This window comes from Oncorhynchus mykiss, chromosome 3 (genome assembly GCF_057628025.1).
Source record: "Oncorhynchus mykiss isolate SJ-2025 chromosome 3, ASM5762802v1, whole genome shotgun sequence".
Taxonomy (NCBI): Eukaryota; Metazoa; Chordata; class Actinopteri; order Salmoniformes; family Salmonidae; genus Oncorhynchus; species Oncorhynchus mykiss.
Genome location: NC_143024.1, coordinates 36,037,035 through 36,063,160, shown reverse-complemented (window position 1 = coordinate 36,063,160; position 26,126 = coordinate 36,037,035). Strand labels below are relative to the sequence as shown.

The window sequence follows — 26,126 nt, the reverse complement described above, 5'->3', positions numbered from 1 at the left end:
AAAAGGGCTGGACCGTGACAGCAGAGCAGAGGTGTGTCTGTTTTACTCAGCAAAGCAAGGAGGAACATGGTTAGCATTTAAGGGACTGTGAAGGCAGTGTGTGAGCATATTAGCAATTGGTGTAGAGCTTTTTAGCAAGGGTAGAGTCATGATAGCATTTAGTGATGCATGATGGATATAGTAGTGTATTAGAAAACGATCTTAGCATTGGTAGTATTATATTAGCATTTTGAATATTTTAGGGAACAGAATGTCCTATGTTCAGTGTGCAACATCAGTATTTTAACAATGTACAGCAAAGTAGGAAGCGTTTTAGCTTTTGCAAAGAAACAGTAACACCATGATAGATTTATACTGCTTTTTTACACGAGGGGACAGAATTTGTGAGAGCAGTAGCATTTTGACTGTAATGGTGATGGTCAACTAAATCAACTGGCACAATGCTCTCTACTCTATGCCCCTGGCTCACTCAAAAAGCCCTGTACGCTCTCGCAGAAAGGAGCTATTAATAATGCCCCCTTAACCCCCCTTCCCACACACACACGTGCGCGCACACACGCTCACACACACACACACACACACACACACACACACACACACACACACACACATACACATACAGATAACACTCCTCCATAGCCCTGCAGCCTCAGTGAGCCTCACCACGCTGCAGCTCACAGATTGTGGACTCCCTCCTCTCATCACTCTCTCTCTCTTCTCCTCCTCTCCACTCCCCACATCCTATTTTCTCTTTTGAATCATGTGGAGCTCAGCTGTCTGGAAGGCTCCTCCTACCTCTCTCTCTCTCTGGCTCTCTCTCTCTCCCATCTCTCTCTCTAACTGCCTCCCATGGGAGTCTCCCCTACTGTTTCCGTGATCCTCTTGGGTACAGTAAACAGATTCAACTTTGGTTAACAACAGCACTCAGAGTTGGCAGAATGATAACAGACCACCACCATTGGATGCAAGTCGGCACTACAGAATTAATATCGTAATAAACTCACTCAACTATGCATCAATGAAAAATAAACATTAGCAATGTTTATGAGTGCTACTTTAGGCTACTGTATGTTTCATCATGGGATCCGTAGCCAATATGCCACAATTTGTAAAATGCCTAATATGAAGTATGGAAGGGGTATCATGGCAGAATTCACAAGCCATCTGTGAATATCTTCTCAACTATAGCATTTTTTTTTTTGTGAGTGTGAATATTTTATACAGTTGCCATTGGCAACCATTATTTTAACATTGCAAATCATTTATTTTGTCAGATCTCCTATTTTTAGACCTGTTGGCGTTTTTAATATTCTCCCGCTGTATTGGTAATAAAAGGCCTGTAGATGTATTTCTCAGGCCGTGTCAGACTGACTCAATTCACCAGGAACAATCTCTCACAACATTAAAAGATAAAGCATTTATCACACCCTATGTGATTTCCTCTGTGGCTGGGCTATTGCATTCCGGCCAGTCCCTGGGATGTGCTGCTGACTGTGGCTGCGATAGCCTTGGTGGCTAACTTGACGACAGAAATACAGATTTAGAGATTGAGGCTACTTTTGACCAGAGCTCAAGGGCCCTGGTCAAAATAAGTGCACTATACAGGAAGTAGGGTACCATTTGGGAAGCATTGAGCAATACAGTGAGTGCTAGGGTAGATTGAGGATCAGCACCACAGACAGCTCCCCCGGCAGAGCTCTGCTCCCCCTATAGGCCAGGGAAGAGAGGGAGAGAGGCACAGCCACCCAGGCCACTGGCTGCCACTGATACTGCATTGCGGCGATGGCTTTCAAGCTCAGTCATCATCACCAGCTCCCTCCTGCCGCTCAGGCCTATTGTTAAGGCGGGGGACACACAATGGCGTTGACAGCTGCCTCTCTACACCGTCGCTGCACAAACAGAGATAGAGAGGTCTCGTACACACCTCCTAGCACGAGGAAGAAAGTCACCTTCAGACCCATCTAGGCATTGTTCAACACACACACACACACACACACACACACACACACACACACACACACACACACACACACACACACACACACACACACACACACACACACACACACACACACACACACACACACACACACACACACAGCTGAAGGGGAAGGCGGTGGGACACCCAACATCACACAGGTCTCTGACTCACCAACAACACAGTGCTTCTGTACTGTTAGACTTGGTACCATGAAATCGCTATTTCAACGTTAGCCTACACTGACCCTGCATTCACCTGAGCTCCACTAATTCGCTTCCTAGCCTTAGTGATGGATTAGCACAGCTGATATTATAGATCCCTTGTACCCATTATGGGCTTGTTAACTTATCTGTGTGAATGGGCCCATAGTGTGGTCGGTGTGTGTGAGTCATCGTGATGGTGTATTTACACCACTGAGGTATAAAAAGAACTTGAGACTGTATGTCTGTGGTATACACACATACGACAGACATACAGTACACACAAGTGGGTCTGAATTGATGTCTGTGGTATGTGTGTACAAATTGTGCTTGTGAGAATGCGGTTAAGAATGTTGGGCCAGTTACCAAACAGGTTGCTGGTTCGAATCCCGTAGATGACTAGGTGAAAAATCTGTCCAGGTGCCCTTGAGCAAGGCACTTAGACCTAATTGCTCCTGCAAGTTGCTCTGGATGAGAGCATCTGCTAAATGACTAAAATGTAAAAAGAAGGAGAATCCTTTAGCAGATCTCACTCACCAGTGACTTACATTGGATTTGTTTGTGTTAATAATATACTGTAGGAGTGTGTGTGGATGTCTTCAAATACAATTTTTTATATACAGTACCAGTCAAAAGTTTGGGCACACCTACTCATTCAAGGGATTTCATTTACTATTTTCTCCATTATAGGATAATAGTGAAGACATTACAACTATGAAATAACACATATGGAATCATGTAGTAACCAAAAAAGTGTTAAACAAATTAAAATATACTTTAGATTTTAGATTCTTCAAAGTAGCCACCCTTTGCCTTGATGACAGCTTTGCACACTCTTGGCATTCTCTCAACCAGCTTCATGAGGAATGCTTTTCCAACAATCTTGAAGGAGTTCCCACATATGCTGAGCACTTGTTGGTTGCTTTTCCTTCACTCCGCGGTCCAACTCATCCCAAACCATCTCAGTTGGGTTGAGGTCGGGTGATTGTGGAGGCCAGGTCATCTGATGCAGCACTCCATCACTCTCCTTCTTGGTCAAATAGCCCTTACACAGCCTGGAGGTGTGTTGGGTCATTGTCCTGTTGAAAAACAAAGGATAGTCCCACTAACTGCAAAACAGATGGGATGGTGTATTGCTGCAGATTGCTGTGGTAGCCATGCTCGTTAAGTGTGCCTTGAATTCTAAATAAATCACAGACAGTGTCACCAAAAAAGCACCCACACACCATCACACCTCCTCCTCTATGCTTCACGGTGGGAACCACACATGCGGAGATCATCCGTTCACCTACTCTGCATTTCACAAAGCCACGGAGGTTGGAATCAAAAATCTCAGATTTGGATTCATCAGACCAAAGGACAGATTTCTACCGGTCTAATGTCCATTGCTCGTGTTTCTTGGCCGAAACAAGTCTCTTTAACTCATTGGTGTCCTTTAGTAGTGGTTTCTTTGCAGAAATTCAACCATGGAGGACTGATTCACGCAGTCTCCTCTGAACAGGTGTGAGATGTGTCTGTTACTTGAACGCTGTGAAGCATTTATTTGGAAGGAAAGAAATTCAACCAATTAACTTTTAACAAGGCACACCTGTTAATTGAAATGCATTCCAGGTGACTACCACATGAAGCTGAAACTAACCCTGATTCAGCTGACCATCCTACCCATGCTAGATTACGGAGACATAATTTAGCAGGTAAGGGTGCTCTCGAGCGGCTAGATATTCTTTACCATTCGGCCATCAGATTTGCCACCAATGCTCCTTATAGGACACATCACTGCACTCTATACTCCTCTGTAAACTGGTCATCTCTGTATACCTGTCGCAAGACCCACTGGTTGATGCTTATTTATAAAACCCTCTTTGACCTCACTCCCCCCTATCTGAGATATCTACTGCAGCCCTCATCCTCCACATACAACACCCGTTCTGCCAGTCACATTCTGTTAAAGGTCCCCAAAGCACACAAATCCCTGGGTCGCTCCTCTTTTCAGTTCGCTGCAGCTAGCGACTGGAACGAGCTGCAACAAACACTCAAATTCGACAGTTTTATCTCAATCTCTTCATTCGAAGACTCAATCATGGAAACTCTTACTGACAGTTGTGGCTGCTTTGTGTGATGTATTGTTGTCTCTACCTTTTTGCCCTTTGTGCTGTTGTCTGCGCCAAATAATGTTTCTACCATGTTTTGTGCTGCTACCATATTGTGTTGCTAACATGTTGTTGTTATGTTGTGTTGCTACCATGCTGTGTTGTCATGTGTTGCTTCCTTGCTATGTTGTTGTCTTCGGTCTCTCTTTATGTAGTATTGTGTTGTCTCTCTTGTTGTGTTGTCTCTCTTATTGTATTTATTTTTAATCCCATGCCCCTGTCCCCGCAGCAGGCCTTTTTCCTTTTGGTAGGCCGTCATTGTAAATAAGAATTTGTTCTTTAACTGACTTGCCTAGTTAAATAAAGGTTAAATACATTTTTTATAAAAAGCTAGTTGAGAGAATGCCAGTGTGCAACGCTTTCATTAAGTTAAAGGGTGGTTACATATATTTTGATTTGTTTAACACTTATTTGATTTCTAAATTATTCCATATGTGTTATTTCATAGTTTTGATGTCTTCACTGTAGAAAATAATAAACATAAAGAAAAACCCTGGAATGAGTAGTTGTGTCCAAACATTTGACTGGTACTGTGCAGGCCAAAAGTTTAGAGAATGACACAAATATTAATTTTCACAAAGTCTGCTGCCTCAGTTTGTATGATGGCAATTTGCAAATACTCCAGAATGTTATGAAGAGTGATCAGATGAATTGCAATTAATTGAAAAGTCCCTCTTTGCCATGCAAATGAACTGAACCCCACAAAAAACATTTCCACTGCATTTCAGCCCTGCCACAAAAAGGACCAGCTGACATCATGTCAGTGATTCTCTTGTTAACACAGGTGTAAGTGTTGACGAGGACAAGGCTGGAGATCACTCTGTCATGCTGATTGAGTTCGAATAACAGACTGGAAGCTTCAAAAGGAGGGTGATGTTTGCAATCATTGTTCTTCCTCTATCATCCGTGGTTGCCTGCAAGGAAACACGTGCCGTCATCATTGCTTTGAACAAAAAGGTCTTCACAGGCAAGGATATTGCTGCCAGTAAGATTGCACCTAAATCAAACATTTATCGGATCATCATGAACTTCAAGGAGAGCGGTTCAATTGTTGTGAAAAAGGCTTCAGGGCGCCCAGGAAAGTCCAGCAAGCGCCAGGACCGTCTCCTAAAGTAGATTCAGCTGCGGGATCGGGGCACCACCAGTACAGAGCTTGCTCAGGAATGGCAGCAGGCAGGTGTAAGTGCATCTGCACGCACAGTAAGGCGAAGACTTTTGGAGGGTGGCCAGGTGTCAAGAAGGGCAGCAAAGAAGCCACTTATCTCCAGGAAAAACATCAGGGACAGACTGATATTCTGCAAAAGGTACAGGGATTGGACTGCTGAGGACTGGGGTAAAGTCATTTTCTCTGATGAATCCCCTTTTTCCGATTGTTTGGGGCATCCGGAAAAAAGCTTGTCCGGAGAAGACAAGGTTGGTGCTACCATCAGTCCTGTGTCATGCCAACAGTAAAGAATCCTGAGACCATTCATGTGTGGGGTTGCTTCTCAGCCAAGGGAGTGGGCTCACTCACAATTTTGCCTAAGAACACAGCCATGAATAAAGAATGGTACCAACACATCCTCCGAGAGCAACTTCTCCCAACCATCCAGGAACAGTTTGGTGATGAACAATGCCTTTTCCAGCATGAGGGAGCACCTTGCCATAAGGCAAAAGTGATAACTAAGTGGCTTGGGGAACAAAACATCGATATTTTGGGTCCATGGCCAGAAAACTCCCCAGACCTTAATCCCATTGAGAACTTGTGGTCAATCCTCAAGAGGCAGGTGGACAAACAAAACCCCACAAATTCTGACAAACTCCAAGCATTGATTTTGCAAGAATGTGCTGCCATCAGTCAGGATGTGGCCCAGAAGTTAATTGACAGCATGCCAGGGCGGATTGCAGAGGTCTTGAAAAATAAGGTCAACACTGCAAATATTGACTCTTTGCATCAACTTCATGTAGTTGTCAATAAAAGCCTTTGACACTTATGAAGGAAAAACATCAGGGACAGACTGATATTCTGCAAAAGGTACAGGGATTGGACTGCTGAGGACTGGGGTAAAGTCATTTTCTCTGATGAATCCCCTTTTTCCGATTGTTTGGGGCATCCGGAAAAAAGCTTGTCCGGAGAAGACAAGGTTGGTGCTACCATCAGTCCTGTGTCATGCCAACAGTAAAGAATCCTGAGACCATTCATGTGTGGGGTTGCTTCTCAGCCAAGGGAGTGGGCTCACTCACAATTTTGCCTAAGAACACAGCCATGAATAAAGAATGGTACCAACACATCCTCCGAGAGCAACTTCTCCCAACCATCCAGGAACAGTTTGGTGATGAACAATGCCTTTTCCAGCATGAGGGAGCACCTTGCCATAAGGCAAAAGTGATAACTAAGTGGCTTGGGGAACAAAACATCGATATTTTGGGTCCATGGCCAGAAAACTCCCCAGACCTTAATCCCATTGAGAACTTGTGGTCAATCCTCAAGAGGCAGGTGGACAAACAAAACCCCACAAATTCTGACAAACTCCAAGCATTGATTTTGCAAGAATGTGCTGCCATCAGTCAGGATGTGGCCCAGAAGTTAATTGACAGCATGCCAGGGCGGATTGCAGAGGTCTTGAAAAATAAGGTCAACACTGCAAATATTGACTCTTTGCATCAACTTCATGTAGTTGTCAATAAAAGCCTTTGACACTTATGAAATGCTTGTAATTATTCCTTCAGTATTCCATAGTAACATCTGACAAAAATATCTAAAGACACTGAATATGTCCCCTGATGTGTAATAATGTTAAAGGATACAACATTCTTTAATACATTTTTGTGGTAGAAGAAGCAATTGTGTATCTGTCCGATGAGACTGTCTAGTTAGCTAGATTAAGGATTGCCTGGAACTCTATCAAGAGCTAAACTGAATGAAATGTCAATGAATGTATTGATCCATACTATAAAATAAAATGAAAGGAACATGCTTGGAACCTCTAACCCTGGCAATTTGCCTGGCAAACTCATGGGTACACTCTCAGTGGCTACCTGGTATTGTGATGCAATCATTTCCATGGTAATGTAAACTGAGCAAAAAAAGAAAAGTCCCTTTTTCAGGACCCTGTCTTTCAAAGATAATTCGTAATAATCCAAATAACTTCACAGATCTTCATTATAAAGGGTTTTAACACTGTTTCCCATGATTGTTCAATGAACCATAAACAATTAATGAACATGCACCTGTGGAATGGTTGTTAAGACACTAACTGTCAGGTGCGTGAATGAGGACCCAAAAGCGAATTAACAAAACAGAGTTTCTTTAATGACGAAACACATGTAGGCTCAGATGGACAGGCAGATTCCGACAGGACAGGACAAGGTTAGATGAACTGGCAGATTCCGACAGGACAGGACAAGGTTGCAGCAAACACGACGATAGTCTGGTTCAGGCATGAGAAACACAAACGAGAATCCGACAAAGACAGAAGCAGGAACAGAGAGAGATATAGAGACCTAATCAGAGGGAAAAAGGGAACAGGTGGGAAAAGGGGTGAACGAGGTAGTTAGAGGAGACAAGGAACAGCTGGGGGAAGGAGGGTAAGAAAAGGTAACCTAATACGACCAGCAGAGGGAGACAGGGTGACGAGAAAGAACAGGAACAAGACACAACATGACAATACATGACAGTACCCCCCCACTCACCGAGCGCCTCCTGGCGCACTCGAGGAGGAAACCTGGCGGCAACGGAGGAAATCATCGATCAGCGAACGGTCCAGCACGTCCCGAGAGGGAACCCAACTCCTTTCCTCAGGACCGTACCCCTCCCAATCCACTAGGTACTGATGACCACGGCCCCGAGGACGCATGTCCAAAATCTTACGGACCCTGTAGATAGGTGCGCCCTCGACAAGGATGGGGGGGGGGGGGGGGAGACGAGCGGGAGCGCGAAGAACGGGCTTAACACAGGAGACATGGAAGACCGGGTGGACGCGACGAAGATATCGCGGAAGAAGAAGTCGCACTGCGACAGGATTAATGATCTGAGAAATACGGAACGGACCAATGAACCGCGGGGTCAGCTTGCGAGAAGCTGTCTTAAGGGGAAGGTTCTGAGTGGAGAGCCAAACTCTCTGACCGCGACAATATCTAGGACTCTTAGTTCTACGCTTATTAGCGGCTCTCACAGTCTGCCCCCTATAACGGCAAAGTGCAGACCTGACCCTCTTCCAGGTGCGCTCGCAACGTTGGACAAAAGCCTGAGCGGAGGGGACGCTGGACTCGGCGAACTGAGACGAGAACAGCGGAGGCTGGTACCCGAGGCTACTCTGAAAAGGAGATAGCCCGGTCGCAGACGAAGGAAGCGAGTTGTGGGCGTATTCTGCCCAGGGGAGCTGTTCTGACCAAGACGCAGGGTTACGAAAAGAAAGACTGCGTAAGATGCGACCAATAGTCTGATTGGCCCGTTCTGCTTGACCGTTAGACTGGGGGTGAAAGCCGGAAGAGAGACTGACGGAAGCCCCAATCAAACGGCAAAACTCCCTCCAAAATTGAGACGTGAATTGCGGACCCCTGTCCGAAACAACGTCTGACGGAAGGCCATGAATTCTGAAAACATTCTCGATGATGATTTGTGCCGTCTCTTTAGCAGAAGGAAGCTTAGCAAGGGGAATAAAATGAGCCGCCTTAGAGAACCTATCGACAACCGTAAGAATAACAGTCTTCCCCGCTGACGAAGGCAGTCCGGTGATAAAATCTAAGGCGATGTGAGACCACGGTCGAGAGGGAATGGGAAGCGGCCTGAGACGGCCGGCAGGAGGGGAGTTACCGGACTTAGTCTGCGCGCAGACCGAACAAGCAGCCACGAAACGACGCGTGTCATGCTCCCGGGTGGGCCACCAAAAACGCTGGCGAATGGAAGCAAGCGTACCCTGAACGCCAGGGTGGCCGGCTAACTTGGCAGAGTGAGCCCACTGAAGAACGGCCAGACGAGTAGGAACGGGAACGAAAAGAAGGTTCCTAGGACAAGCGCGCGGCGACGGAGTGTGAGTGAGTGCTTGCTTTACCTGCCTCTCAATTCCCCAGACAGTCAACCCGACAACACGCCCCTCAGGGAGAATCCCCTCGGGGTCAGTGGAGGCTACTGAAGAACTGAAGAGACGAGATAAAGCATCAGGCTTGGTGTTCTTAGAGCCCGGACGATAAGAAATCACGAACTCGAAACGAGCGAAAAACAGCGCCCAACGAGCCTGACGCGCATTAAGTCGTTTGGCAGAACGGATGTACTCAAGGTTCCTATGGTCAGTCCAAACGATAAAAGGAACGGTCGCCCCCTCCAACCACTGTCGCCATTCGCCTAGGGCTAAGCGGATGGCGAGCAGTTCGCGGTTTCCCACATCATAGTTACGTTCCGACGGCGACAGGCGATGAGAAAAATACGCGCAAGGGTGGACCTTGTCGTCAGAGAGGGAGCGCTGAGAAAGAATGGCTCCCACGCCCACCTCTGACGCGTCAACCTCGACAACGAACTGTCTAGAGACGTCAGGTGTAACAAGGATAGGTGCGGAAGTAAAACGATTCTTGAGGAGATCGAAAGCTCCCTGGGCGGAAACGGACCACTTAAAGCACGTCTTGACAGAAGTAAGGGCTGTGAGAGGAGCTGCCACCTGACCGAAATTACGGATGAAACGACGATAGAAGTTCGCAAAGCCGAGAAAGCGCTGCAGCTCGACGCGTGACTTAGGGACGGGCCAATCAATGACAGCTTGGACCTTAGCGGGATCCATCTTAATGCCTTCAGCGGAAATAACAGAACCGAGAAATGTGACGGAGGAGGCATGAAAAGTGCACTTCTCAGCCTTCACAAAAAGACAATTCTCTAAAAGGCGCTGGAGGACACGTCGAACGTGCTGAACATGAATCTGGAGTGACGGTGAAAAAATCAGGATATCGTCAAGGTAAACGAAAACAAAGATGTTCAGCATGTCTCTCAGGACGTCATTGACTAATGCCTGAAAGACAGCTGGAGCGTTAGCGAGGCCGAAAGGAAGAACCCGGTATTCAAAGTGCCCTAACGGAGTGTTAAATGCCGTCTTCCACTCGTCCCCCTCCCTGATGCGCACGAGATGGTAAGCGTTACGAAGGTCCAACTTAGTGAAAAACCTGGCTCCCTGCAGGATCTCGAAGGCTGAAGACATAAGAGGAAGCGGATAACGATTCTTCACTGTTATGTCATTCAGCCCTCGATAATCTATGCAGGGACGCAGAGACCCGTCCTTCTTCTTGACAAAAAAAAACCCCGCTCCGGCGGGAGAGGAGGAGGGGACTATGGTACCGGCGTCAAGAGCTACAGACAAATAATCTTCGAGAGCCTTACGTTCGGGAGCCGACAGAGAGTATAGTCTACCCCGGGGGGGAGTGGTTCCCGGAAGGAGATCAATACTACAATCATACGACCGGTGTGGAGGAAGAGAGGTGGCCCTGGACCTACTGAACACCGTGCGCAGATCGTGATATTCCTCCGGCACCCCTGTCAAATCACCAGGCTCCTCCTGTGAAGAAGAGACAGAGGAAACAGGAGGGATAGCAGACATTAAACATTTCACATGACAAGAGACGTTCCAGGAGAGGATAGAATTACTAGACCAATTAATAGAAGGATTATGACAAACTAGCCAGGGATGGCCCAAAACAACAGGTGTAAAAGGTGAACGAAAAATCAAAAAAGAAATGGTTTCGCTATGATTACCAGAGACAGTGAGGGTTAAAGGTAGCGTCTCACGCTGAATCCTGGGGAGAGGACTACCATCCAAAGCGAACAAGGCCGTGGGCTCCCTTAACTGTCTGAGAGGAATGTCATGTTCCCGAGCCCAGGTCTCGTCCATAAAACAGCCCTCCGCCCCAGAGTCTATCAAGGCACTGCAGGAAGCTGACGAACCGGTCCAGCGTAGATGGACCGACAAGGTAGTGCAGGATCTTGAAGGAGAGACAGGAGTAGTAGCGCTCACCAGTAGCCCTCCGCTTACTGATGAGCTCTGGCTTTTACTGGACATGAAGTGACAAAATGACCAGCGGAACCGCAATAGAGACAGAGGCGGTTGGTGATTCTCCGTTCCCTCTCTTTAGTCGAGATGCGGATACCTCCCAGCTGCATAGGCTCAGCACCCGAGCCGGCAGAGGAAGATGGTAGTGATGCGGAGAGGGGGGCAACGGAGAACGCGAGCTCCTTTCCACGAGCTCGGTGACGAAGATCAACCCGTCGCTCTATGCGAATAGCGAGTTCAATCAAGGAATCCACGCTGGAAGGAACCTCCCGGGAGAGAATCTCATCCTTTACCTCCGCGCGGAGACCCTCCAGAAAACGAGCGAGCAAAGCCGGCTCGTTCCAGTCACTGGAGGCAGCAAGAGTGCGAAACTCAATAGAGTAGTCTGTTATGGATCGATTACCTTGACATAGGGAAGACAGGACCCTGGAAGCTTCCTCCCCAAAAACAGATCGATCAAAAACCCGTATCACCTCCTCCTTAAAGTCCTGATACTGGTTAGTACACTCAGCCCTTGCCTCCCAGATTGCCGTGCCCCACTCACGAGCCCGTCCAGTAAGGAGAGATATGACGTAGGCGATACGAGCAGTGCTCCTGGAGTAAGTGTTGGGCTGGAGAGAAAACACAATATCACACTGGGTGAGGAACGAGCGGCATTCAGTGGGCTCCCCAGAGTAACACGGCGGGTTATTGATTCTGGGCTCCGGAGATTCGAAAGCCCTGGAAGTGGCCGGTGGATCGAGGCGGAGATGGTGAACCTGTTCTGTGAGGTTGGAGACTTGGGCGGCCAGGGTCTCAACGGCATGTCGAGCAGCAGACAATTCCTGCTCGTGTCTGCCTAGCATCGCTCCCTGGATCTCGACGGCTGAGTGGAGAGGATCCGAAGTCGCTGGGTCCATTCTTGGTCGGATTCTTCTGTCAGGTGCGTGAATGAGGACCCAAAAGCGAATTAACAAAACAGAGTTTCTTTAATGACGAAACACATGTAGGCTCAGATGGACAGGCAGATTCCGACAGGACAGGACAAGGTTAGATGAACTGGCAGATTCCGACAGGACAGGACAAGGTTGCAGCAAACACGACGATAGTCTGGTTCAGGCATGAGAAACACAAACGAGAATCCGACAAAGACAGAAGCAGGAACAGAGAGAGATATAGAGACCTAATCAGAGGGAAAAAGGGAACAGGTGGGAAAAGGGGTGAACGAGGTAGTTAGAGGAGACAAGGAACAGCTGGGGGAAGGAGGGTAAGAAAAGGTAACCTAATACGACCAGCAGAGGGAGACAGGGTGAAGAGAAAGAACAGGAACAAGACACAACATGACAATACATGACACTAACAGCTTACAGACGGTAGGCAATTAAGGTCACAGTTATGAAAACTTAGGACACTAAAGAGGCCTTTCTACTGACTCTAGGCTAAAAGAGGCTGGATTGAGGGCTTGTAGGCCTGTTGTAAGGCAGGTCCTCACCAGACATCACCGGCAACAACATTGCCTATGGGCACCAACCCACTGTCGCTGGACCAGACAGGATTGGCAAAAAGTGCTCTTCACTGATGAGTCGCGGTTTTGTCTCACCGGGGATGATGGTCGGATTCGCATTTATCGTCGAAGGAATGAGCATTACACCGAGGCCTGTACTCTGGAACGGGATCGATTTGGAGGTGGAGGGTCTGTCATGGTCTGGGGCGGTGTGTCACAGCATCATTGGACTGAGCTTGTTGTCATTGCAGGCAATCTCAACACTGTGCGTTGAAGGGAAGACATCCTCCTCCCTCATGTGGTACCCTTCCTGCAGGCTCATCCTGACATGACCCTCCAGCATGACAATGTCACCAGCCATACTGCTCGTTCTATGCTTGATTTCCTGCAAGACAGGAATGCCAGTGTTCTGCCATGGCCAACGAAGAGCCCGGATCTCAATCCCATTGAGCACGTCTGGGACCTGTTGGATCAGAGGGTGAGGACTAGGGTCATTCCCCCCAGAAATGTCCGGGAACTTGCAGGTGCCGTGGTGGAAGAGTGGGGTAACATCTCACAGCAAGAACTGGCAAATCTGGTGCAGTCCATGAGGAGGAGATGCACTGCAGTACTTAATGCAGCTGGTGGCCACACCAGAGACTGACTGTTACTTTTGATTTTGACCATCCCTTTGTTCAGGGACACATTATTCCATTTCTGTTAGTCACATGTCTGTGGAACTTGTTCAGTTTATGTCTCAGTTGTTGAATCTTGTTATGTTCATACAGATATTTACACATGTTAAGTTTTCTGGGAAACAAACGCATTTGACAGTGAGAAGATGTTTCTTCTCTTTCTTTTTTTTCTGAGTTTAGAATGTTCATTCACATGATGCTAACTGATGTGGCTCATTTTTGTAATGTCAGTTGAGTTGAGTCAAAAAATCACGGCAGAGATTGATGGGTACACTTCCTGCTTTTACTTCCTGATTTGCTCCTATGGGTACACTCACAATGGCTGTCCACCCATTACACCATCATTGACTTGAATGGGGACGCCCGTTCCATCCATTCTATTTCTATGATCCATACACTTTTAGAAAAATAGGTGCTATCTAGAATCTAAAGGGGTTCTTTGGCTGTCCCCATAGGAGAACCCTTTGAAAAACAATTTTTCGTTCCGGGTAGAACACTTTTATTTCCAGGTAGAACCTCTTTGAGTTCCATGTAGAACCCTTTACGCAGAGGGTTCTACGTGGACCCCAAAATAGTTCTACCTGGAACCAAAAAGGGTTCTCCTATGGGGACAGCGAAATAACCATTTTGGAACCCTTTTTTATAATAACCCTAATAGGTATTAATAACCTTCTCTCTCCCCCTCCATCCCTATATTCCCTCTCACCTTTTCTCCTCTTTCTCTCTCTCTCCCTTGTTCTCCTTCCCACTTCCCCACCCCTTCTCTCTCTCTCCCTCTTTCAGGTCTTATTGTGTACCTGGGGATGATGGTGGGGGCCTTCCTGTGGGGCGGCCTGGCCGACCGGATTGGACGGCGACAGACCCTCCTCATCTCCCTCTCCATCAACAGTGTGTTTGCCTTCTTCTCCTCCTTCGTTCAAGGATACAGCTCCTTCCTTTTATGCCGTCTGCTCTCCGGTGTGGGGTAAGGAAGCATGCTGTGTCACACACCCCTTCTCCTCTGAGAACAACTTGGCTATAAATACTAGTGCCGACTGTAAATTATGCCAAAATTAATGTGCCCCACAATGACTCCCAAAGCTGGAAGTCTGAAAGCGATCCCAGCTTGGTTAAATCAACTGGATGAAATGTGTATGAAGCCTATCTATTATTGATGTTGACAATGTTATTGTGCTGGCACAGATTATTTAACTGGCTTAATAGCCTGAAGAGACTTTATTACCTCTCTTTCTGTCTCTATTTCTCTCTCTCTCTCTCTCTCTCTCTCTCTCTCTCTCTCTCTCTCTCCTCCCGCTTTATCCCTCTCTCTGTCTCCTTCTCTCTCTCTCTCTCTCTCTCTCTCTCTCTGCAGCATCGGTGGCTCCATCCCCATCGTGTTCTCCTACTATTCTGAGTTCCTGGCCCAGGAGAAGAGAGGAGAGCACCTCAGCTGGCTCTGCATGTTCTGGATGATCGGTGGCATCTACGCCTCTGCCATGGCCTGGGCCATCATCCCCCACTATGGTAAGAAATGTCAATGAACCAATCAACCTACCAGTCAATCACTCAATGAATCAATCAACAAATCAGTGAGTCGGTTGGGGGGTTGTTCGTCGGTTCATTTCTACCACCCCAGAGTGAAATTTGGTTTCCAAGCAAAGATTACACATTCTGTACATTTAAATACAATTGAATGCACACTGTTTATACACACAGAAACAATCATTACATTCTTTGTTATGCTCCTATCAAACATGGATGCATATGCTTATCGTCCTGTGTACTGCTCTCTGGTATGACCCTTGCACCATAGTTCTTCAACCTCTGTATGTCCCTGTCCCAGGCTGGAGTTTCCAGATGGGCTCTGCGTACCAATTCCACAGCTGGCGTGTCTTTGTGTTAGTGTGTGCCTTCCCCTCTGTGGCAGCCATCTCTGCCCTCACCACAATGCCCGAGAGCCCACGCTTCTTCCTGGAGGTCAGTCCACCAACCACCAATGAAAATATAACAAAAAATCATAGTAGCTACCCAAGGCATCGTTTATCATCTTGGGTTTAACTTGGGACTTACTGCTGTGTTTGAATATCATGACACCTACAGTAGCTACTTTCAATATACAGCTGCTGGGATCCTGATTTTCCTCACAAATATACTATAATGAGCTCCTATTTATTTAGCTATTCATTAGACAAATGTGTCTGTCTTGTCTGTTGTAGAATGGGAAACACGATGAGGCTTGGATGATTCTGAAGCAGGTCCATGACACCAACATGAGGGCGAAGGGCTACCCAGAGAGGGTCTTCTCTGTGAGTGACACACACACACACACACACACACACACACACACACACACACACACCCCCCCACACACACACACACACATGCACACACAGTACATCCATCCTAAACTACTATAAAACCCAGATCAGACACATCTAGTCTGTGAAGTGAAGCAGTCTTTTATTCAGAAAAAGAAATGAGGGGACATTTTTATATTCATGAATCATCTAGCAAATCCCGCCTCTGAGCAATCACAGCCTGTCTCATACATTTACAGTAAGGAGGACCCTTGTTCAATTTGCATGAATTAGCTTGAACTTATTAGTTATTTGAGGATGAATTAAGCTCTGAATTAAGCTTTGAAAAACTTGTTTAGGGAGTAATTATGTTAAGGAAGTTAGTGTGACTGAGTTGTGTTGTTGCCCCTAGGTGACCACCATCAAGACAGTTAAGCAGATGGATGAGCTGGTGGACATGGGAGAGGGCACCGCCTGGCACCAGAGATGGAGGATGAGGCTGGCTGACCTGTTCAACCAGGTAACATACTCTACCTTAATAACCTGTTCAACCAGGTAACATACTCTACCTTAATAACCTGTTCAACCAGGTAACATACTCTACCTTAACCTGTTCAACCAGGTAACATACTTTACCTTAACCTGTTCAACCAGGTAACATACTCTACCTTAATAACCTGTTCAACCAGGTAACATCCTCTACCTTAACCTGTTCAACCAGGTAACATACTTTACCTTAACCTGTTCAACCAGGTAACATACTCTACCTTAATAACCTGTTCAACCAGGTAACATACTCTACCTTAATAACCTGTTCAACCAGGTAACATACTCTACCTTAACCTGTTCAACCAGGTAACATACTCTACCTTAACCTGTTCAACCAGGTAACATACTCTACCTTAATAACCTGTTCAACCAGGTAACATACTCTACCTTAATAACCTGTTCAACCAGGTAACATACTCTACCTTAATAACCTGTTCAACCAGGTAACATACTCTACCTTAATAACCTGTTCAACCAGGTAACATACTTTACCTTAACCTGTTCAACCAGGTAACATACTCTACCTTAATAACCTGTTCAACCAGGTAACATACTCTACCTCAACCTGTTCAACCAGGTAACATACTCTACCTTAACCTGTTCAACCAGGTAACATACTCTACCTCAACCTGTTCAACCAGGTAACATACTCTACCTCAACCTGTTCAACCAGGTAACATACTCTACCTTAATAACCTGTTCAACCAGGTAACATACTCTACCTTAACCTGTTCAACCAGGTAACATACTCTACCTTAACCTGTTCAACCAGGTAACATACTTTACCTTAACCTGTTCAACCAGGTAACATACTTTACCTTAACCTGTTCAACCAGGTAACATCCTCTACCTTAACCTGTTCAACCAGGTAACATACTTTACCTTAACCTGTTCAACCAGGTAACATACTCTACCTCAACCTGTTCAACCAGGTAACATACTCTACCTCAACCTGTTCAACCAGGTAACATACTTTACCTTAACCTGTTCAACCAGGTAACATACTCTACCTTAATAACCTGTTCAACCAGGTAACATACTTTACCTTAACCTGTTCAACCAGGTAACATACTCTACCTTAACCTGTTCAACCAGGTAACATACTCTACCTTAACCTGTTCAACCAGGTAACATACTCTACCTCAACCTGTTCAACCAGGTAACATACTTTACCTTAACCTGTTCAACCAGGTAACATACTCTACCTTAATAACCTGTTCAACCAGGTAACATACTCTACCTTAATAACCTGTTCAACCAGGTAACATACTCTACCTTAATAACCTGTTCAACCAGGTAACATACTCTACCTTAATAACCTGTTCAACCAGGTAACATACTCTACCTTAATAACCTGTTCAACCAGGTAACATACTCTACCTCAACCTGTTCAACCAGGTAACATACTCTACCTTAACCTGTTCAACCAGGTAACATACTCTACCTTAACCTGTTCAACCAGGTAACATACTCTACCTTAATAACCTGTTCAACCAGGTAACATACTCTACCTTAATAACCTGTTCAACCAGGTAACATACTCTACCTTAATAACCTGTTCAACCAGGTAACATACTCTACCTTAATAACCTGTTCAACCAGGTAACATACTCTACCTTAACCTGTTCAACCAGGTAACATACTATACCTTAACCTGTTCAACCAGGTAACATACTCTACCTTAATAACCTGTTCAACCAGGTAACATACTCTACCTCAACCTGTTCAACCAGGTAACATACTCTACCTTAACCTGTTCAACCAGGTAACATACTCTACCTCAACCTGTTCAACCAGGTAACATACTCTACCTCAACCTGTTCAACCAGGTAACATACTCTACCTTAATAACCTGTTCAACCAGGTAACATACTCTACCTTAACCTGTTCAACCAGGTAACATACTCTACCTTAACCTGTTCAACCAGGTAACATACTTTACCTTAACCTGTTCAACCAGGTAACATACTTTACCTTAACCTGTTCAACCAGGTAACATCCTCTACCTTAACCTGTTCAACCAGGTAACATACTTTACCTTAACCTGTTCAACCAGGTAACATACTCTACCTCAACCTGTTCAACCAGGTAACATACTCTACCTCAACCTGTTCAACCAGGTAACATACTTTACCTTAACCTGTTCAACCAGGTAACATACTCTACCTTAATAACCTGTTCAACCAGGTAACATACTTTACCTTAACCTGTTCAACCAGGTAACATACTCTACCTTAACCTGTTCAACCAGGTAACATACTCTACCTTAACCTGTTCAACCAGGTAACATACTCTACCTCAACCTGTTCAACCAGGTAACATACTTTACCTTAACCTGTTCAACCAGGTAACATACTCTACCTTAATAACCTGTTCAACCAGGTAACATACTCTACCTTAATAACCTGTTCAACCAGGTAACATACTCTACCTTAATAACCTGTTCAACCAGGTAACATACTCTACCTTAATAACCTGTTCAACCAGGTAACATACTCTACCTTAATAACCTGTTCAACCAGGTAACATACTCTACCTTAATAACCTGTTCAACCAGGTAACATACTCTACCTCAACCTGTTCAACCAGGTAACATACTCTACCTTAACCTGTTCAACCAGGTAACATACTCTACCTTAACCTGTTCAACCAGGTAACATACTCTACCTTAATAACCTGTTCAACCAGGTAACATACTCTACCTCAACCTGTTCAACCAGGTAACATACTCTACCTTAACCTGTTCAACCAGGTAACATACTCTACCTTCACCTGTTCAGAGATGATTGTAATGTTTCACTTGCTCTCCTAAGGATCTTTGGTCAACTGGGGCTAAATTGAGTGAATAGTTTAACAAGAATGGGAGGATTATCCTTCCTTCTTCTTCTTCTTCTTCTACAGTTTGAATGCTCATCATTGGTCTAACAAAAATGTGCTATGTTCTAGCTAAACTAAATAGTATCTGTATAACAAAAAACATGTTTTATTGTCACATACACCAGATAGGTGCAGTGAAATGTGTTGGTTTACAGGGTCAGCCGTAGTAGTCCAGCTCCCCTGGAGGAAATTAGGGTTAAGCACCTTGATCAAGGGCAGATCGACAGATTTTTCACCTTGTTGGCTCAGGTATTCAAACCAGCGACCTTTCTGTGACTGGCCCAACGCTCTAACCGCTAGGCTACTATAGTCTCACATACCTCTCTGATAGACAATCACCACTGCTATTACTATCAAAGAGAACAGAGAAGGTTCATGTTTATATGCTCTTAACTACAGAATGAGAGACTGGAACAATTGTTTGTATATGAGCCCCCGTTGTTTATAAAGTGCCTGTGTGCAGAGATTACCTAGCTATGTTTACTAGCTGTGTTTACTAGCTGTGTTTACTAGATATGTTTACTAGCTATGTTTACTAGCTGTGTTTACTAGCTATGTTCACTAGCTGTGTTCACTAGCTGCGTTTACTAGCTGTGTTTACTAGCTGTGTTTACTAGCTATGTTTACTAGCTGTCTTTACTAGCTATGTTTACTAGCTGTGTTTACTAGCTGTGTTTACTAGCTATGTTTACTAGCTGTGTTTACTAGCTATGTTCACTAGCTGTGTTTACTAGCTGTGTTTACTAGCTGTGTTTACTAGCTGTGTTTACTAGCTATGTTCACTAGCTGTGTTTACTAGCTATGTTCACTAGCTGTGTTTACTAGCTGTGTTTACTAGCTGTGTTTACTAGCTATGTTCACTAGCTGTGTTTACTAGCTGTGTTCACTAGCTGTGTTTACTAGCTGTGTTTACTAGCTGTGTTTACTAGCTGTGTTTACTAGCTATGTTCACTAGCTGTGTTCACTAGCTGTGTTTACTAGCTGTGTTTACTAGCTATGTTTACTAGCTGTGTTTACTAGCTATGTTCACTAGCTGTGTTTACTGTTGGCTTGTGTGGAACGTGGAACTTTATGTTTATTTATTGCTGTTGTAGATTGTAGAGAGATTTCCTTTGAGATATATTGTTTGCGTGTGTTTGTCCGTTTGTGTGTGTGTGTGTGTGTGTGTGTGTGTGTGTGTGTGTGTGTGTGTGAACCTCCCTGTAGGTGTGGAGCAACTTCCTGGCCATATTCTCTCCTGAGTACCGCCGCACCACTCTCATGATGATGGCTGTGTGGTTCTCTATGTCGTTCAGGTAAAGTCACGCTCCCAAAACTTTTTTCAGGTCATTTACAGCCAAAGTCATGTTCGCATAGAATGAACTACAGGTATAATAAACTAACTTAACTTCTTGTTTCAATTTTTTTATTATTTGTGTATTAGTATTGTATTTGCGAGGCATTCTGCTGCATTGTTGGCGCTAGAAACATAAGCATTTCACTGCACCTGCTATAACACCTGCATATGTGTGTACATGACCAATAAACTTTGATTTGATTGTGTCTGACTCAAGTGAAAATGTAGTTTGATATTACTGATATTGATGATGTAATTAGTGTCCTATCCCTTCTAAGTGGATTATGTTAAGTTGATCATCATGATCCCTACGTCTGTCTTAACATCCATCTCCCTTCTCTCCCTCAGTTACTATGGGCTGACGGTGTGGTTCCCTGACATGATCAAGTATCTCCAGAAGCAGGAGTACTCCTCGCGCACCAAGGTCTTCATCAAGGAGAAGGTGGAGCACGTCACCTTTAACTTCACCCTGGAAAACCAGGTGCACCGCAACGGAGAGTACTTCAACAACAAGTAGGTCCCCCTTTCCCTCTTCCCTCACCAGCGTTGTCATGGGAACACAGCAGGGTACCAAGCCATTCATACAGGTCAAGGGTCAGTCAGTCATTCTGATGTTAAAACAAACTCTGTATCTCTCTCTCTCTCTCTCTCTCTCTCTCTCTCTCTCTCTCTCTCCCTCCCTGATTCTCTCCCTCTCCCCCTCTGTCTCCCTGTCTCTGACAGGTTTATGAATCTGAAGATGAAGTCCATGGTGTTCGAGGATTCTCTGTTTGAGGAGTGCTACTTTGAAGACATCACCTCCAGCAACACCTTCTTCAAGAACTGCACCTTCATCGCCACCCTCTTCTATAACACAGGTCGGTTGTTTTCAACTCTCTGCTGATGAGTGTTGTATCAGTGTTTATAAGTTGTGAATGTCTTGTTTTGCTTATAAGGGTTTTCCCCTTCATTAACTCATCTAAGTACTGTAATCTCAATTGTGTTAGTGGCTTCTGTGTTTGATTGACAGATAAAATACAATTGTATGCCATATTGTTGTCTAAGGAGATAAACATGTCTTATATTGTTCATATAGGTCGTATGCATTTCTTGCTAAGGTGTTAAACCTCTCTTACAGAAACAGAGCCAGAAACAGAGCAGAGAATCAGCTCCAATTATATTCTTCATACAAGACAAAATGGCTCAATTACCATCACTCTACTCCATGGCCCTGTAACATAATGAGGCAATGCAGACAGAGAGAGGTATCCTAGCAACACAGCCCCAATGCTATTTTACTTCAGCCTGCAAATTACATAACTGTCAGTCATCTCAAACTGAATGATAGATTTTTCCAAAACAAAGGCAGCCTGCACAAGAAGATGATTCATCTGTATGGCTGATGACAAAAGATGGGCAAAATTGATGAGCTTGAAGTCCTCTCGATCCATCGGCAGAATCCAATTTTATCTCTGGCATTACAACGATGGAAACCTATTATCAGCCAAACACAAGCCCACAATGGCTTAGTCTCTCTCGCTCTCTCTTTCTCTGTCTCTCTCAAGACGTTATCAGAGCAGTACGATAGTGACGATCTAAACGCCTCCCTCTCGTTCTGTTAGGTGTTTGTCCGTCATTAGGCTAGTCAAGCAATCACTCTGCTGCTATCAATGCCATGCAGGAGCTACTCATTTGCATTTGAATTAAAAAGCCATTTCACTACTACTGCTTTAATGCTTAATCTCTCTGTTCTTTCCCACTAAGAGCTAGAAGCTGCTAGATTGTTGCCATAGTGTAGGATGTTAACCCACTATGGGACCAACCACATGATGGATTTATACTGAGAAGTACAGCAGAGCAAAACCTAGAGGTTGGAGGTCAGAGGTTAGGCTTGGACAGTATGGACACACCGGTCTCTCATGTACAACGCCAATAAAGAATTCAGTATTATGAATGTATTTTATTTTGTAACTCATTGAATAGGCCCTATATATGCGAACCTTACGCCCCAGTTCATATTCTGTCATTCATCCATTAGAATGACTGTAGTTTATGGTATTGTGTTCATATATCTCATATGAACACAGTACCATCATCTCAGCTGATCTCAGCTGACGTTAAAGATACCAGCAGTACAGAATGCATTAAAGTCTATCCCTACATTGAATCGAATTAACCACAATTCTCGTCAATAACACCCCCCCCCCTCTCCCCAACAGATCTGTTCAAGTACAGGCTGATCAACAGCAAACTGGTCAACAGCACCTTCCTGCACAACAAGGAGGGCTGCATGCTTAGCGACTTCAGCGACGAGAACAGTGCCTACATGATATACTTTGTCAGCTTCCTGGGCACCCTGGCCGTGTTGCCCGGCAACATTGTGTCGGCGCTGCTCATGGACAAGATCGGACGGCTGAGGATGCTGGGTAATAGAGCGAGGAGAGGCGACAGTGTCGTCACGGCTACAAGGGTGTCATCTGATTTTGCACTGTACTGTTGGTGCATGTCTTCGACACATAGAGATCAGCAACCTTAAGAAAACAAAATGTAGTCTGCTTAATCTATGGTAGATTGGGCAGAATCTTCTGTCTCACAACGGCCAAAATGGATTCAGCAAGAATAGCAGGCATATTAAATGACATATTCATAGATTCACTCATTTTCCCTCTCTTCTTCTCTCTCTCTTCTTCTCTCTCTCTCGCTCTCTCTCTCTCTCTCTCTCTCTCTCTCTCTCTCTCTCTTGACCCCTCCTTACCCTATATCTCCCTCCCTTTCCCTCCCTCCCCATCTCTTTCCCTCCTCTCCTCTCACTCTTCAGCGGGCTCCAGTGTGATCTCTTGTGTCAGCTGTTTCTTCCTGTCGTTTGGCAACAGCGAGTCGGCCATGATCGCTCTGCTCTGTCTGTTCGGGGGCATCAGCATCGCCTCCTGGAATGCCCTGGACGTGCTGACGGTGGAGCTTTACCCCTCTGACAAGAGGTAGGAAACGCCAACCAGAGAGCCACACCAAAACCTTGGCATTGTGGAAGGTTGTAGCTTCCAGGGTGTACTGGCAAAAGTGGTGCCTTGATGTAATTGGTTACACTAGATGGAGGAAAATGGAGGTTGTAGTACTGTGTAAGAGCATTGGTGGTAGTGGATCTTGAAACTGGGTGGGAATCCTTACTGCCACCCCATGGCTGAGTGAACACTGCACTGCCTCAACCAACATATACTAAAAAATAAATAATAATCTGTATATCCCAGTAAACTGGGTTGACTGAAACATTTCTGGCCATTTCAAAACTCTGAGATCTCATCATAGCATACTGGCTGTTCATTATTATCAATGGGGTTCGAGCCCTGAATGCTGATTGGCTGACAGCCGTGGTATATCAGACCGTATACCATGGGTATGACAAAACATTTATTTGTACTGCTCTAATTACGTCGGTAACCAGTTTATAATAGCAATAAGGTACCTCGGGGGTTTGCGGTAAATGGCCAATTTACCACACCCCCTCAAGCCTTTTTGCTTAATAATATTGGACCATGATTAAATATTATTTTCCAATTTCAGAAAGGGTAGTAGTGCTGCCCATCTGGCTGAACAGTCCTCCTGCAGGTGTTACATTATGAGTTCAATCTGAGACTGTTTGAATAGAGGTCAGTAGGGAACTGACTGATCTTCCTCTCTCCTCCCAGATGCACAGCGTTTGGCTTTCTAAACGCCCTCTGTAAGCTGGCAGCCGTGTTGGGCATCAGCATCTTCACCTCTTTCGTGGGCATTACCAAGGCTGTGCCCATCCTGTTCGCCTCCGGGGCGCTTGCAGCGGGCAGCTTCCTGGCGTTCAAGCTGCCGGAGACGCGGGGCCAGGTGCTGCAATAGTGTGGCCACACCCCTAGGGGGCGACATGGGGGGTCAGAATGAGTAAGCCACACTGTGAACAACAAGTAGTCCAAGAAACCCCTAAACTCCGCCCTGTACGCCCCATTGAAGTCAGAGCCTATTCACAGGAATTAGTTCAATGCAGATGCTGCACATATCTACCAAGCTGTAAATATTGTGGATTGCCTGATATTGGATGTACTGTTTAGATAGACACATCTCTATACTACTAAGATCTGTGGAACTGTGCTGCCGATGCTTAACATTGATCCCTATGAATAGGCTGTGAGTTGGTAGAGAAAGGGAAGTGCAACCAAACTCTGCCCCTAGACCAACAGAAGCTGTTCCAACTTGAATCCTTGTTCAGTGCAATCTCAATCACTGAGTGTATGTGTTTATGAGGGTTGAGGAGGTAGTTTAGATGCAGGTCCCCAAAATGAAGACAGATTACTGGGGTTATGGGGTAGGGACATGGGGTCTAGTTTATGAGCCATGCCAATAGCCCGCAATAGAAATGACCACTAGCCATCCAATCCATATTCACACCAATTTCTCTGATAAGCTCAGCTCACTTCCCATCTACATGAGTCTACATTGCTATGGTAGAACGTCAGTCATAAATGATACGTTATGCCTTGATTTGAACCATTTTTGACTTAATGGGTAAACCAAAACATTCAGTTAAACCAAGGCCTCTCCTCATGTTCATACCTTCCAAGGTCTTGTGTTTATGTTATGTACAAAATAACTGCCATTTTATAGGTTTTAGAACATTCTAGGTTTACTTTTCATTATGGTTTGAATGAGACTGTTGACAAAAGTGATCTGTTGAGCTTTTCCCTTTAAAACATTCTTTCTAGCCGTTCTTATCTCAGTCAATCATAAACGGCTGCTCAAATCAATCCTTCAAATCTCCATTTCTGACAATGTTGAAATTTGTTCAGCCCACATTGTTCGCCATGTACATTTTAGAACAGCACTTTTGTTCAAACATTCCACATTTAAAGCACAAACGTTTGCTAATGCAAATAGGACTGTTGTCACAATTTGTTACAATAGTTATTATTATTGTCACGTTTTAAACAAACGTTTAAAAGCCCACAGTTCAAGCGTCATTCTCGCGTCATGTATCCTGTAGTAACAAATGCCTTCTTTGTTCCATCTGTCAGAGGTTTTATGTTTTGCTCGTAGAAAATGTGTTTTTGGAAAGTGGTATGCATAAGTGAATTCGTGGACAATTAGCCAAAAAGATAGAACACAATACGAAAATGGCATTGAAGTGTATCATGTTGCTGTAGATCAATAAGTCAGATGTTAGATGTTGAATCCATGTCCTTTTTACGAGAGAAATCACACTGCCTTTGATATAATTTGCCTGTTCTAACATTGACCTTGGATTTCAGGAACATTCTCGCAACCCTTAAACACATCAAACCACTTTAATGTGCACAACTGAAACATACCTTTTCATTTTTTGTGATATTGTGAAACAGGAACTAGATGTTGAAAATAAGACACAAAGATATGGAAAGGACGTAGTAAACCTCCATGAAACATTGCAACAATGTGACATATTTTCAGTAGATTCCATTTGATATTTATTTTTGAGTTTGAAAGATATTAAGATATATTTAAGATGTACTTATTTATGATATATTTACTTTTGGGTGCAATGTGTTTCAAAAGGGACTATAGTGGTAAGGACATATATGCACTGTCATTAAATACTATCATGTACATCATA

General features: G+C 44.8%; 1 protein-coding gene across 1 annotated transcript in view; it reads left to right on the top strand.

The window, feature by feature from the left end:
• The window catches only part of LOC110515097 (synaptic vesicle glycoprotein 2A), a 50,998-nt gene extending 24,872 nt beyond the window's left edge, over window positions 1-26,126 (top strand). The window contains exons 3-13 of the mRNA XM_021594142.3: window positions 14,282-14,462; window positions 14,850-15,001; window positions 15,321-15,454; window positions 15,694-15,783; window positions 16,187-16,294; window positions 20,407-20,495; window positions 20,885-21,049; window positions 21,260-21,393; window positions 22,735-22,941; window positions 23,334-23,493; window positions 24,199-26,126. Of these exons, the coding sequence (XP_021449817.2) occupies window positions 14,282-14,462; window positions 14,850-15,001; window positions 15,321-15,454; window positions 15,694-15,783; window positions 16,187-16,294; window positions 20,407-20,495; window positions 20,885-21,049; window positions 21,260-21,393; window positions 22,735-22,941; window positions 23,334-23,493; window positions 24,199-24,382 (1,604 nt within the window). The 3' untranslated portion in view covers window positions 24,383-26,126. The remainder of the gene's footprint in view (window positions 1-14,281; window positions 14,463-14,849; window positions 15,002-15,320; window positions 15,455-15,693; window positions 15,784-16,186; window positions 16,295-20,406; window positions 20,496-20,884; window positions 21,050-21,259; window positions 21,394-22,734; window positions 22,942-23,333; window positions 23,494-24,198) is intronic.